The sequence below is a fragment of the Prosopis cineraria genome, unplaced genomic scaffold (genome assembly GCF_029017545.1).
Source record: "Prosopis cineraria cultivar Desert tree isolate PC_DT_omini unplaced genomic scaffold, ASM2901754v1 PC9, whole genome shotgun sequence".
In the NCBI taxonomy this organism is placed as follows: Eukaryota; Viridiplantae; Streptophyta; class Magnoliopsida; order Fabales; family Fabaceae; genus Prosopis; species Prosopis cineraria.
In genome coordinates, this window is record NW_026555340.1 from 9,578,821 (window position 1) to 9,594,397 (window position 15,577).

Consider the following 15,577-nt stretch of genomic DNA (forward strand, 5'->3'; position numbering starts at 1 on the left):
TTCAATCCAACTAATATCATCTTGTTTTGAAAGTTTCACTACAATGGGATTCTATTCTCTATCAAGTCCTGTTAATACTTGAAGTAAAAAAATCATATCAAGGTACAACACTACCAACGAGAGACAAACTTTCAGAGAGAGCCTTCATTTTAGAGAGGTATTCTTGCATAGAAGAAGACCCTTTCCTAGTGAATTGCAACTCAAAACGCAGTATGAGAACTCTAGCTTTATTCTGTGCTCCAACAACTTGAGGAGTTAATGTTTGCTGTTAGTGTTCTACTCCTTATATTATAAAAATAAAAAAGTAATGTTAGTTACCGATAGACAGCTTAACTAATACGTTTTCTAAAGATATGTTATTTGATATTGAATAGTGATGAACAATCTGTGGTGAAAATATCAAAATAGAAAAATTAAAACTGACCATTGTCGTCTTACATTTTTTACTTTTACTTTTTCTTTTTTACAACTTTTTCTGACACTGCTCATCACTCCAAAATAGAGGAAAAAAGTTACGGTAAAAAAATGGGAAGATAAAAGAAAATATGTCTCAAATGGTAATAGTAGTTTATAATTATGAGGATAAAAAAATCATACTAAAAAAATTACTGTTAATTGAACCCAACAATGCTCCGATCTAATCAAATAACACTAAACATTATATAATAATATTAAAAAAAGATAATTTTTTTCCCTGAAATACATTAAAATTTGAATTGCTTAAAATAAATTAAAATGCAACGATCATAAAAATTTTAATTGTGAATGGTTCTCGTTGAGGGTTCATATTATGAGGATAAAAAAATCATACTAAAAAAATTACTGTTAATTGAACCCAACAATGCTCCGATCTAATCAAATAACACTAAACATTATATAATAATATTAAAAAAAGATAATTTTTTTCCCTGAAATACATTAAAATTTGAATTGCTTAAAATAAATTAAAGGACAACAAATTTTAACTTTTGTTCCTCAAATCTAAATTTTCGATACAACCAGATTTGTTTGTCTTTGCTTACATGAAAGAAATGGAGATAATAAGGAATTTTCAAGGTCTGACGTGATAATTTTATGCACTTTTTTTTTTCAGACATAGGACTTGTACGCATTTATGTTATCTCACTTTGGGCCAAAAAGACAAAAAATTATGTTATCTCAAAATTTGACATGGCAATTATATGTCTATCGCACACCGAAGAAACTACATTCCATGAAGTTGCTGGATGTCCATGGTGGTCCAGTCAATGAAGCATAATAATTGAAAAAAAGAGATGTAAGAAAATAATAATAATTAATAATGGCTTTAAAAAACTTTTATTCGACTTTAGAACGCCCCGTCAATGAAGCATACAATAATAAATAAATAAAAAAAGGATGCGTAAAAATGCATTGGCCAACCTAGCTGGCTAGCTTTCTATAAAGACCCTGTCTTTGCACTCATTTAATGATAACTCTATTCATAAATTATTTAAGACAGCATGCTCCAATAATGTTATGTCAGTTCCTCCAATAATGGCTGTAGTCATGGTCTTATTTCTCTTTTATAATGCTGCTGCCTTTGTAGAAGAGGAGAAACATGCTTTGATTCAGAGCAAATGGTGGAATTATCATTATAGCAATGATAGCTACCATAACGACTTGGTCGACCCCTGTGAATGGGAGGGGATCACTTGCAATGAATTTGGAAGTATTATTGGGATTTGGAAACCAAGTATCCCTCCACAGCAGCCTCGCCTTGCAGATCTAAACTTCACTGCATTCCCTAATCTAAAATACCTAGCTCTTCATGGGATGGGGTTGGTGGGTGCCATTCCAACTCAGATTGAAACTCTCCATAATCTCACCTATTTGTACTTGTTTAACAATAATCTTACCAGCGAGTTTCCCTCTACGCTTGTTAATTATCCTCAGTCGTTAAGAATTGTTGGATTTGATGGGAGGAAACAAGGTTTTGACAAGCCTTTCTTTCAACTTTTGGGTTTTATAAGCAATCGTGACTACCTATACTCATCCAGAAATTCTTTAATTTTGTTCGTTAATCCCTCTCATAATTTAATCTTTCATGATATCACAAGATCTTCATGAAGCCTTTCCTTCAACTTTGGCTTTTATAAGCAATATCAAGTATTTATATTTGTTGTCAAATGCTTTTAAAAATGAGGTCCCCTCTTCAATTTAATATTTGACCAAATTATATAAGTGATTGACAGCTTTTAAAAAAAATATTAGTTTTATAACTAATAAATTTAGTCACTCTTATTTGAGCTCTTATAATATTTCTAGACCTACTACTTTTCCTTCCAATAATTTTAATTTAATTTGTTCGTGATTGAAATTATATAGTCATTCTAATTCAAATAGGCACTTTTTTTTTAAATCATACTACTGTTTTATGAGTTTCAATAATTTTTTTCTAATTCTATTTGCCTGCCTTTAATTTGACTCAGTTTATGTGATGGATTTATAGGTACCATTTCAACTCAGATTAGAAGTCTTAGCAATCTCACCTATCTATACTTGTCTAATAACAATCGTACTGGTGAGTTGCCTTCTGCACTTGTTAATTAGCTTCAGTCATTTAAATTGATGAATTTGAGTAAAAACAAGGATTTGATTAAGCCTTTCTTTCAACTTTGAATTTTATGAGCAATCACAAGTATCTATATTTGTCCGATCAAATTCTTTTGAATTTGAAATGCCCTCTTCAATTCAATCTTTGATGAAATTTTAATTGCAGCTTTGTGGTTCTTAAATAAAATGTTAGCTTTGTAACAAATAAATTCAATTGAATTTGAATTCCAAAAGTATTTTTGGTCCTACAATTTTCCTATAAATTTGATTTCATTTGTTTGTGATTGAAATTGCAGGTATCATTCTGATTTAGATAGGAACTCTTTAAAATCTCATCTACTTGTACTTAGATGAAAATAAACTTATTGGTCAATTACCTCTTATATTTACCAATCTTTCCCAATTAGAATGGTTGGATTATTTGAGTAGTGGAAAAGTTTGGCAAAACCAATATTTCAAGTTTGGGTTTTATAACCATTCTCACTCATTTAGAATTGTTGAATTTGCGTGGAAACAAGGCTATGGTGAAGCTTTTCTTTCAACTTTGAGTTTTATGAGCAATCTCAAGTACCTATATTTGTCCTCAAATTATTTTTAATCATGAGATGCCCTCTTCAATTTAATATTAAGAGAATGTCAATAAAGTTCTAAAAGAACAATTTAAATTCCCAACAAAATTTTCTAAAAAGTTATAAATATTAATTTAGACAACTACAATAAGAATCTCAATTGCAAACTAAGAGTTTTGTGAATAATTTAAATGTTTTTATTTGTAGTTATAACTTTTGAATTTGTAATTATTTAAATTGATATTTACAATGTACATTTTAGAAAATATTATTGGCAACTTAATTGTCATTAATTCCCTCCTTTGGGACTTAACTATGTCCTTTTCTCTTGAACATTTGATGAAATATATTATATAAGTTCTTGATGGTTGTTAAATAAAATACTAGTTTTATAACTCACAAATTTAGTCATTCTCGATATGATCAAAACTTAGTTTGTCTGTGATTGAAATTGCAGGTTCCATTATGACTCAGATAGACGTTCTTCAAAATCTCACTCAATTAGAAGAATTGGATTTGAATGGAAACAAGTTAAGTGGAGACATTCCAGCACAAATTGGAAGTCTTGGTTATCTCACCTATCTAGATTTGTCTAATAACAATCTTACTGGTAAGTTGCATTAATTCCACTAATCTCATCACTCACTTAAATTGTTGGATTTGAGTTGAAACTAGGCTTTCGTGTTGTCTTTCTTTCAATGTTGGGTTTTATGAGCAATCTCAAGTGCTTATATTTGTCCTCAAATTATTTTAAACGTGAGATGCCCTCTTCAATTTCACAAAATTTTAAGAGCTTGATGGTTCTTAAATAAATTATTAGTTTTATAACTAACAACTTCAATTAAGCATGAGTTCCTATATATTTATGGTTCTAATGTACGTTGCCTTTAAGGTGAATAATCCTAAGTTGTTGGAGTTAATACTTTTTTGTGTACAAAAAATTAATGAAATAGGGAAATAATTTAAAAAAATAAATTATTCAACCTGATTTATGCTTATTTTTTCCTTAAATTTTATTAATTTGAACACAACATTTTTTAAATTATTTATATAAATATTGTCATAATTATTTAAAGTTTCTAAAAATGAGAGGGGAGAGAGTAGGCAATTAAATTAGAAGGTCCAGTTAATACTTTTTAAGTTTTTTAACATAATTAAAAATAAAAAGTTAAAGTTTTTTAAAATATTTAACATAATATTGATAATAATATATTTAAAAATTAGATTAAAGTATAATTTTTGAAAATAGAAAAGAAGTGTTTGTGATTTTTTTCCCCGGGGGGGAGTGATGTCATTGCATACACCATACGCACTCACACATCATTCAGGAAGATGCAAGGCGGTGGTCAACATGTAAGTATAGGTCCTCCCTCCGATAGGTCCTCCCTCCGATCTCCCAATGATCGGAGGGAGGACCTACTTCAACGAAACTTTGAAAAAGAACAAAGATTGAGATCGGAGGACCTACTTCAACGAAACTTTGAAAAAGAACAAAGAGTTACAATAATAAAATGTAAAATACTATGATAGTGAACATTGTTTTTATAACATATGTGATAGGGAAAATAATAATTAGATTTCAAAATACCAAATTAATAATGACAGTTAAGTTTTAAATATTTTTGTAAAAAATTGTGTTGCAAGTATCAATACAAACAATTCAAATTCAAGAGTGTCAGTTACAAATAATACATTTTTAAGTTTTAGATGTAACGCATTTTAGAATTGATATTCGCAATCAATTTTCAATAGTTTTTTTTTTAAAAAATCTAATTGTTATTAATTTTCATTTTTAAGCACCTACACACTGTCACTCTCCCTATCTGAAAAAATCAACTGAAACGCTAATATACTATTTACGAATCACTTTATAGAACACAAAATATGATGTTTTATTATCTTTGTTATTATTACATTAAGAGCCCCACATATAAAGAAATTGAATCCTTTATTCCCAACAGAATTCATGATACTACATTCCATGAAGATTCCTGGTTGACCATAGCCAATGACTTTAGCAATCATGAGAGAAGAACTTAAGCAAAATAAATAAATAAATAAATAAATAAATAAAGAGCTGTATGAAAATAATAATAACAATTTGCTTGCCTTTGACCACCCGTCAATATAGCATAGTAATAAAAAAAGATACGTAAACCAATTTAGGAAAATGAAACGAGAATGACCAACCAAGCTGGCTTTCTATAAAAACACAAAGTTTGGGTTTTATATTCATTCTCACTAACTTAGAATTGTTGAATTTGAGTGGAAACAAGGCTTTGGAGAAGCTTGTCTTTCAACTTTGAGTTTTATGAGCAATCTCAAGTACCTATATTTATCCTCAAATTATTTTAAATTGTGAGATGCCCTCTTCAATTTAATATTTAGGAGAATGACAGTAAAATCCTAAAAGATTAAATAAATGACAATTTAAATTCCTAAAAAAATTTCTAAAGAGTTATAAATATTAATTTAGATAGTCACAATAAGAATCTCAATTATAAACTAAAAGCTATATGAAGAATTTAAATGTTTTATTTGTAGTTAGAACTTTTGAATTTAATTATTTAAATCAATATTTATACTGTACATTTTAGAAAATATTACTAACCAATCATTGTCATTAATTCCCTTCTTTGGGACTTAACTATGTCTTTTTCCCTTTAATATTTGTGAAATATATTATATAAGATCTTGACGGTCCTTAAATAAAATATTGGTTTTATAACTAACAAATTTAGTCATTCTAGCTCTGGTTAGAATTTAGTTTATTTGTAATTAAAATTATAGGTACCATTATGACTCAAATAGGAGCTCTTCAAAATCTCAGTCAATTAAAATGGTTGTATTTGAGTGAAAATAAGTTAAGTGGAGCCATTCCAACACAGATTGGAAGTCTTGCCAATCTCAACGATCTAAACTTGTCTTATAACAACCTTATTGGTAAGTTGCATGGATTCCACACTTGTTAATTAACCTCATCACTCACTTAGAATAGTTGGATTTGAGTTGAAAAACTAGGCTTTTGTGTTGTCTTTCATTAAACCTTGGATTTTATGAGCAATCTCATGTACATACTTACTGATAAGTTGTCTTTCAATATTTGTTCTCACATTATTGTAAACGTGAGATGCCTTCTCCAATTTCATAAAATTTTAAGAGCTTGATGGTTCTTAAATAAAATATTAGTTTTATAACTAACAAATTCAATTGAATATGAGTTCCTATATATCTACCATACTTTGCCTTTAAATTTTAGTTTTTTTTTATTGAAATTACAAGTACCCTTATGACTTAGATAGAAGGTCTTCAAAATCTACCTAAATTATAATGGTTGGATTTGAGTGGAAACAAGTTTGGTGGTGGCATTCCCCCTAAAATTAGAAATCTTTGCAATTTCATCTCTTTGTATTTGTTTGATAACAATCTTATGGGTGAGTTTCCCTCACTCTTATTATTTAATCTTTCTTTCAACTTTGTTGCCTTTACTCATGAAATCTACACCCCTTTTATTTTTATTTTTTTTGGTTGAAATTGCAACAGCTTCATGTTTTCCTTGAATAAAAATGGTTTGTTTTATAACTGACGATTCTTGATCAGTTTGATTTTCCTATAATATTTCTAGTTGTATTGCTTGCCTTTAATTTGGTTAAAGTGATTGGATTTATAAGTGCCATTCCAAATCATGTTGGAAATCTTCACACTCTCATCTATCTGCACTTGCCTATTGACAATCTTACTAATTAACCTCACTCATTTAGAATTATTGGATTTTTGTAGAAACAATGTTCAGGGAAGCCTTTCTTTCAAATTTGGGTTTTATAAGCAATCTCAAATACCTATATTTATTCTCATATATATTCTTTTACACCTGATATGCCTTATTCAATTTGAAGAAATTTTAAGATCTTGATGGTTCATAAATAAAATATTATTTAGAGAAAACATATCTTTTGGTCCCTACACCTTGCTTATGTTTTGTTATAGGTCCTTGCACTTTTTTTAGTGTTTTGGGCTCTTACACTTTCATTTTTCGGTGTTTTATGTTCATTCCAAGTCTCTATACTTTGTTCATTTTGTTCATTTAGGGACCTACAACACCAAAAAATGAAAGTGTAGGGACCCAAAATACTGAAAAAAAAGTTTAAAGACCTATAGTAAAACACGAGTAAAGTACAAGGATCAAAAAGTATGTTATCCTATTATTTATAACTAACAAATTTATAAGTTTTATAGACAACAGTATGGAAAACAAATGCCTCTAATTTTTCCACATGACATTGATATTTGGTTGAAACTTGTCTCCTTAATAAAAACAATACCAATAGAGTTACAAGTCAATTAAAAAATGGATGATAACATTATTACGTGTGTACTCCAAAATTAATATACTCAAAAGGCAACAAAATGAATATGTCAAAATTTTCACATTGCATGTAGAATAATCATCCCTCCAAACAAAGACGACCTCCAAACTTGTAAATTAAATTGGAAAGATATGATCAAACCTAAAAAAAATTTATCACTTCTAAAATTCATAAAATTGCATAATGAATTATAAGTCAAGGTATATGTGAATGAATGATACCTCTCAAAGTTTGGGTTTTATAAAACCACTCTCACTAGTGGCAATTCTAGATATGGAAGAAAAATGTTTACCAAATATATATAATTTTTTTAAATATCATTATTATATTTATCAAAACTAATATAAAAATTTAATAAAATCGAATACTGATGAAACAATGCAAGAAAAAAAATTATATATATATATGTGTGTGTGTGTGTGCGTGTGCGCTATATGCAGTTTTCACATATTTAACTCAGTTTTTATTTAACATCTATATGGGTTTTGTCTACTAATAATAGTTAATTACTAGCCAGTTGACTCCTGTATATACACACACAATTGGGCACACGTAGCAAGGGGGGAAGGAACTTTAATCGAGGTTAGAATAGAAAGCAAGCGAATCCTGAAATGCAAAAGTAATACACAGTTTAAAAAAACAAACAGATTAAGAGAAGAAGAATCAAGGGAGATATAGGGAGAGAATCGGAGGAACCTATGACTGGAGTTTGAAGAGAGTGGTGAGAAACAGCGAAGGGAATGACTGAGAGAGATTACAAGAAAGCATATCGAGGATAATAGGGTCGCTGGATGAGGAACTGTGCTGAGGAGCCGTGTGACTGAAGAGAACGCAAGAGAGTACAGAGTAGAGAGTGAGTGAGGAAAGTGTCGAGGTTCAGTGTGGCCCGTGAGAGTTCGGCAATGTTAGGGAGGTCTTGTGTGTGTGTGTGTGTGGAGAGAATTGAATGAATGCTTGGGTTAAAAAAAAAAAAAAAGAGGGAATGTGTAAGTTTTGGTGCTGACTCATATTTTAGGCCAAAAAAATAAGAGAAAATTAAAAATTTTATGTTAAGAAAATTTTGGAAATATTGAGAAAATATTATAAAGAGGAATACAAAATTATAAAAATATTTTATAATTATCTTAATTTAGACATGCATAAAATCAATTATTTGCTAACTTTCTCAATTTAGATTTGATTATGATTTGATTCAGATTATTTATAAATAGATTTAGTTAAGATTCTAATTATATTGTTATTTATTTTAAATTTAGTTTATTTATAATTATAGTATTGATATCTTTTACGATAATCATAATCATACACATAAATACTTGATTAATTAATTTCTCCCCCTCCCCCTCCCAACATGCACGTGCAAATCTACCATAAGATATCAAATTATCTTTTAAGATAATTATAATCACACAAATTTAGTTAGTCTCTCTCCCCCCTCCCCTCCCACACTCATGAGATCAATTTTGCTCATCATATCAAAATCAAATAATTTAAATTTAATATAATTTTATTCATTTAATAAATACATAATTTAAAATAAAAATAATTTTATTTGTATTACTATGCTAGGTAATTTTTTATATGAAAAATAGCAAGTTGAAAATTTTAAATTATAACTAAAATCAAATTTGAATTCTTCCTACAATAATGAGTATGGAACTGATCACATCTCTCTTATGTGGTTACATATTCTCTCTCCGTCATATTCACAAACCCTCCATCTTTCAACCATACAAACTTAACTTCTCTCCATTTCTTCTTTCTCCACTACTCATTTCAACCTTTAGATCCATTTTTGCATGGTTGTAATTAAATATTACATAACTTTTTATTTTTTAATCATAATCATAAATCTTAAAGGATAAAGGTGCATTTTTGCCCTTGATAATTCTTTGAAAAGCTCTCAGCACTCTAAACTATTGGTTAGAGCAATTTTGTTCTTAAAATTATTAAAATGAAGCATTTTTGCCCTTGCCATCAAATTCCTAACGTCAACTATTAGAAAATGCTAATTGGAACTCCAACATTGACTGTTAGATAATTGGGTAAAGGTATGTTTTTGCCTCTAAAGTATTTTTTGAGGAGCATCAAGTATCCTAATATTTTTGTTTGAGTAATTTTGTCCTTAAATTTAGTAAAACGGAGTATTTTGCCCTTTTCATCAATTTTTTAATATTAGCCTCAAATGTTGACCATTATAAAATTTGACGAAAATGGCAAAATGCTCTATTTTAATAAGTTTAAGGGCAAAATTGATCTAACAAAAATGTTAAGGTGTTGGGTGCTCCTCAAAAAATACTTTAAGAGTAAAAATGTACATTTACTCTAGATAATTTAATGACAAGGGCAAAAATGCTCATTTTTTAATTACTTTAAGGGTAAAATTGCTCTAGCTAATAGTTTAGGGTGTTGAGTGCTACTCGGAGAATACTTCAAGGGTAAAAATACACCTTTACCCAATATGAAATTGTAGTTTTATTGAATTAGTTATATTTTGAATTAACTCATTTATTTTTCATAAATTTTAAATTTTGATAATAATTTTATGAAACATAAAATCTCAATTACTCAAGAATTCATACATACATACATACATACATACATACATACATACATACATATATATCTCAAAGGATTGAGATGGGAAGTGGAGAGGAGAAATGAAGAGAAGCTAGCCAAGTCCCACTCACACACATACTCCTATGCACACATTACCTCTCTACCTTACTTTCTCTCAAAATATATGCACACTTAATTGTAGTGTGTATCTTCCCACTCCCTCCCTCCCTCCCTCTTTCTCTTCCCCCTCTCAAAGCCACATAATCTTTTTCATGAAACAATATTTCCCCTCTCTCATAAACTAGTATTTTTTTCTCTCATGTATACATCATTCTCCTTTTCTCTCTCTCTCTCTCTCTCTCTCTCTCTCTCTCATGCCACATTACTTATCTCTATCCTGAAAAACAACATTGTATTTCAAGTTACTTTATATAGTATTTATTTCAAAATATATTTAATAACATATAATATATTAAATAAATGTGATATTTAAAAAATCAATAAATAATAGACTTTCAGTGGGCCGCTAAATAGCAGTTTTAAAGGCAATAAAACAATGTCGCTGCAGAAACTAAAATTCAGCTTTCACATTTAGTGGCAACTATGGCAACTCTAAAAAGTCACCATATAAAGTATGTCCTTCGACAATGACATGATTTGTCACCATAAATATGTAACTTTTGGCTGGGACTTTTGCAGTTGCCACAGAAAGTTGTCACTAAAAGCCAATTTTGTTCAGTAACAACTCTCACTGGTGGCAAATTTATTAAAATTAAATATGGGTTAAAGGGAAAATTTGCCTTGGAAGTTTTCCATCAATTGCAACTAGTATCCTTAACTTTCAATTAGTATAATGTTACCTTAAAAGTTTTAAAAATGTTGCAATGCCTCTTTAAAATAACGTTTGACCAACATTGACCATTATTTTGAAGTGTTTAAGGGCAGTAAATTTGTTTAAAGAAGATTTGATATTCTAATAAACTTTGATTGGTGCAATATTTTTGAATTTTCAACAATCAAATCAAAAGAAGATCCAACACAACTTGTTATAACCCAAAATTTGAAGAAGATTTCATGTTAAATTATATTAAATGCCTATAAGTCAAAATCTAGGCTAGTTTATCTTACTCATAGGCAAGTACAAAAAAGTCTCTCTTCAAGCCCGTGCAAGTCAAGAACTACTCATAGGCATAAAAATGACAAGCCATGGCTTCAAGAGAAAGCTTCTGGAGTCATTGGGATAAAGTTGATTTTGCATTGAAGCAACCTCAAGTAACACCTTTTGTCAAAATCCAAAAATATGAACCATTTTTAACAATGATAATGGGTTGCTAGATTATTCTTCGGATTTAAAAATTAATAATCTAAAAACATGGAACTAATAGAAATTTTAGGATACCATTTGCTCCTTCAAAAAACTACCAAGGCAAAATTGCTCTTCAACGCAGTCAGAATTTTTAACTAACAGACAATATTGATCAAACATTATTATAGGATAAAATTGCATCATTTTTGAAACTTTTGGTGTAATATTGGACCAATTAAAAGTTAAATATACTAGTTGCACTTGTCATAAACTAAACTTCCATGGCAAATTTTCCCTTTAACCCATTGAATATCAATGAAACAATTTAAGAAAAAAAATTATATATTATATGCAGTTTCTTGCACCTATGGTTTTTACAAGCAATCTCAAGTACTTGTATTTTTCATCAAATTCTTTTGCACACAAAACCTCCTTGACTAAAAATAATTGGTTTTGTGACTGACATATTTTAATCACTTTAAATTTGAGTTCCACTAATATTTATTTGTCTTTAATTTGGTTCAATTTGCGTGATTGGATTTATAGGTACCATTCCAATTCAAATTGGAGCTCTTCAAAATCTCACAGATTTATTCTTGGATAATAACAACCTTATTGGTGAGTTTCCTACTAATATACTTACCAACCTCACTCAATTAGAAAATTTAGATTTGAGTGGAAACATGTTTTGTGGAGACATCCCGTCAAGTTTGGGTTATATAACCACTTTGAGCTATTTGAATTTATCAGCAAATATGTTCACTGGTGACATCCCAACTTCAATTTCAAATTTGGCAAAACTAAAGAAACTTGATATGAGTTCCAACAATGTTTCTAGTCCTTTTCCTATAATAAAAGATTTGATGTTTTTGGAATCTTGCAATCTATCAAATAACAAGATATATGGCAACATACCACAAGAAATTGAAAATCACTCGTACCTACAATCTCTAGATTTATCACAAAACAAGCTTAATGGAAGTTTGCCGATCTTTCAGTCTTGTGATCATTTTGTTGCTAACTTTAGTCACAACAAGATAAGTGGCAAAATTCCAACTTACTTGTGCACATATCTAAATATGTCATGCATAGATTTGAGCTATAATAATATCATTGGCAACATACCAAAAGGACTTGGTCAGCTAGAATTCATCAACTTGTCATACAATTTCCTTAGTGGCTATGTCCCAAGGGAAGTATATTGCAAATTTTCTTATGACATATTAAATGGTAACAAAGAGTTACTTGGTCTAGGGAAGCATCATTCTTGCTCTAATCATAAAACATTACATCCTTACATGAAGATCATTCTTCCTATGATAGTTTTTATTGTTATCATCCTCTTTGTTTTGGGTTCCATCCTTTTTCGGTCTCTTAAGAAGAACAAGGAAACTAAAATTGAGAGAAGAGCGCCAAAGAATGGAGATTTATTTTCTATATGAAACTTTGATGGTAAAATTGTGTATGAAAATATCATTAAAGTGACAGAGGGATTTGACATCAAATATTGTATTAGAACTAGTGCCTATAGAAGTGTTTACAAGGCACAACTTCCTAGTGGTAGAGTTGTTGCATTAAAAACATTTCATAGAAGTGAATGTGAAAATTCAACTTTTGCTAAAAGTTTTCACAATGAAGTGAAGATGTTGACTGAAATCTAACATTGTAACATTATAAAACTTTATGGCTATTGTTTACACAACCCATGCATGTTTCTCATATATGAAAACATGGAAAGAGGAAGCCTCTTTTATGTATTAAATCAAGAAGACGAAGCTAAAGATCTAGATTGGAGCAAGAGGGTGAAAGCCTTTAAAAGAATAGCAAATGCTTTGTTCTACTTGCATTATGATTGTACTCCTCCAATTATCCATCGTGACATAACAAGTAATAATGTATTGTTAAACTCAAGGATGGATGCTTTTGTCTTAGACTTTGGCATAGCTAGAATCCTTGATCCCAATTCATCCAATCAAACTCTTCCAATAAGTACTTATGGTTATATTGCTCCAGGTTAGTTTCTTCTTCTCTTACCATCCTCTTGTTGTTTTGTGTTATATTCTATATAATTGATTTTTTTGTTTGTTAATTATAGAGTTTGCAGTTGTAATAGAAAAATGTGATGTTTATAGTTTTAGAGTGGTGGCATTAGAAACAATTATTGGAAGGCATCTTAAAGATTAAATACTATCTTTGACAGAGATCTCTAGTAAAAGTATTTTTCTAAGAAATGTTATAGACTCACGTCTCCCACTTCCCTTACAAGGAGATGCTCAAGATGTGATTCTTTGTGTCACAATACTACTAGCATGCTTGCATCCCTCCCTAAAATCTTGGCCATCAATGAAGCAAGTCACTCATAAGCTTTCATTTTCCAACCTTGCATTAACTGTTCCATTTAATGACATTTCAATCCAATATTTGATGAATCAAGATGTACTTATATTCTAGTTATAAAAGTCTAGGAGAAGTTTGATAAATGATTTATTTTTTCAATTATGTACTTATATATATATTTGATAAATGATGTACTTATATATATATATTTGTTTGATCCTCTCTAAAACCCTTAATTCTTGTTTACATTTGTTAGCTACAATCTGAGATAAATATTTTTGGTAAACAAACATAGGATATCCAAATAGAATTAGAAGAAATGTATGCATTTCTCTAAAAATTTAAATTATTATAGCCTATAAGAGGGCAAAAAGAATCAAACTGAAATTCATAAGATTGTACGACTTTTTATAAAAGTCTTAAAAGTATAATTACTAAATTATTAAATAATAATATTTCTATAAAAATTAATGGAACATTAGGAACAATCAAATGTTGTTTAAAAACATCTATTTATTCTCCAAAGCCAAAAAAACCAAAGCATCGATCATCTAGTTTTTGGTTGTGCATTTCTTTATTTTTTAGTAGTTTATTGCAAAAGATTGTAGGATATGATTATTGGTGATTTTGGGTAAATGAAGGGATTGATGTATTGTAAAAAATAAAAGAGGTACTCCTTTCATTCAAAAATATAAGGCATTTTTTGAAGAGTTAGATATTTAAAAAATATAAGGCATTTTTAGTCTTTTCAGGTGTAATTATTGCCTTTTTTCAAAAGTGTCCTTATTAGTAAATAACTTTATATTTATTGTAGGGTCTTTAATAGGAATAAATATGAAAAGATAGGGTTAATTTAAAAGTAGGTAACTACTTTATTGGAGGTGAGATTCGGTTAAAAATGCCTTACGTTTATAAACAGAGGGAGTAAGTTATTATTCCAAGTTTCTCGAAAATGTTGATGCTAAAAATTAGTGATGTTTATCTTTTTTTTAATGCTAGTTTTGTATATGTTGAATAGGTGGCTATTTTGTGATTTTCTAGAAATTCACTTTAGGTTATCTTGTGGTTTTCTAGCCCATTATTGCTTTCCCATCTCATACACTATTTTATTAATGCATCAAACTGTAAAGTCTTTACTTAACCTAAACTTTACCACCCCAAACACACAATCATCAAAAAAATAATCACACAATATTAGAGTAATAGCTCTCAATTTGTTTTCAAAATGTCGGATCCCAAATTCATCAAACATATGTTCAAATAAGAGGGCTAACAGAAGCGTAAACGCAATTCAATGACTCAATGAAACACAACACCTTTCTCTGAAAAAGTGCCATCCACTGCGACATGTGGTATAAAGCCATGGGCTCTTTCTTCTTTGTGCCATGAGCTGTGGCATGGCACATAATGCACCACGATACATATGATAGCAACTTTTGCTATCACATAATAGTTTGCAGGGCAAAATTTTGCTGCGCATCAATTCCACATCCGACATCCAATTAGAGTGATTCAAGCGCTCATACAAAACTTATAACATATTTATCTAATAAGATAAGTTTGGAGACGATCAAATGGTTTGATCTAAAATTAGACACCTGGGTGCAAAAAGCTACTTTTTCTTTCAAAACTTGCACCTTAAGTGTTTAATTCTTATTCCTTATCCTGTTAAACCACTTTGGGCATTAAACCAAGTCCATAAGAACTATGTGCACCTGATACCAAATATATCACTTTAATACTCAATTTAACCTCTCAACACCACATTACAAAATTGTGGACTTATATGAAGCACAACCCAAACAATATATATACACAAATTTATTCTACTTTCAATCATTTAACCTTTACATATGAGGCCAAGC

At 29.6% G+C, this 15,577-nt stretch overlaps 1 protein-coding gene and 1 pseudogene across 1 annotated transcript; both read left to right on the top strand.

Annotated features, from left to right (window-relative positions):
* The first annotated feature begins 1,490 nt into the window (after positions 1–1,490).
* LOC129319963 (uncharacterized) lies at positions 1,491–3,683 on the top strand. The gene is made up of 3 exons (XM_054965076.1): positions 1,491–1,803; positions 2,471–2,542; positions 3,601–3,683. Exons 1-3 carry the CDS (start codon positions 1,498–1,500, stop codon positions 3,610–3,612), a joined length of 390 nt encoding a protein of 129 aa, XP_054821051.1. The 5' UTR covers positions 1,491–1,497; the 3' UTR covers positions 3,613–3,683.
* Positions 3,684–12,673: 8,990 nt separating this feature from the next.
* LOC129319547 (MDIS1-interacting receptor like kinase 2-like) lies at positions 12,674–13,826 on the top strand (annotated as a pseudogene).
* The last annotated feature ends 1,751 nt before the right edge of the window (positions 13,827–15,577 follow it).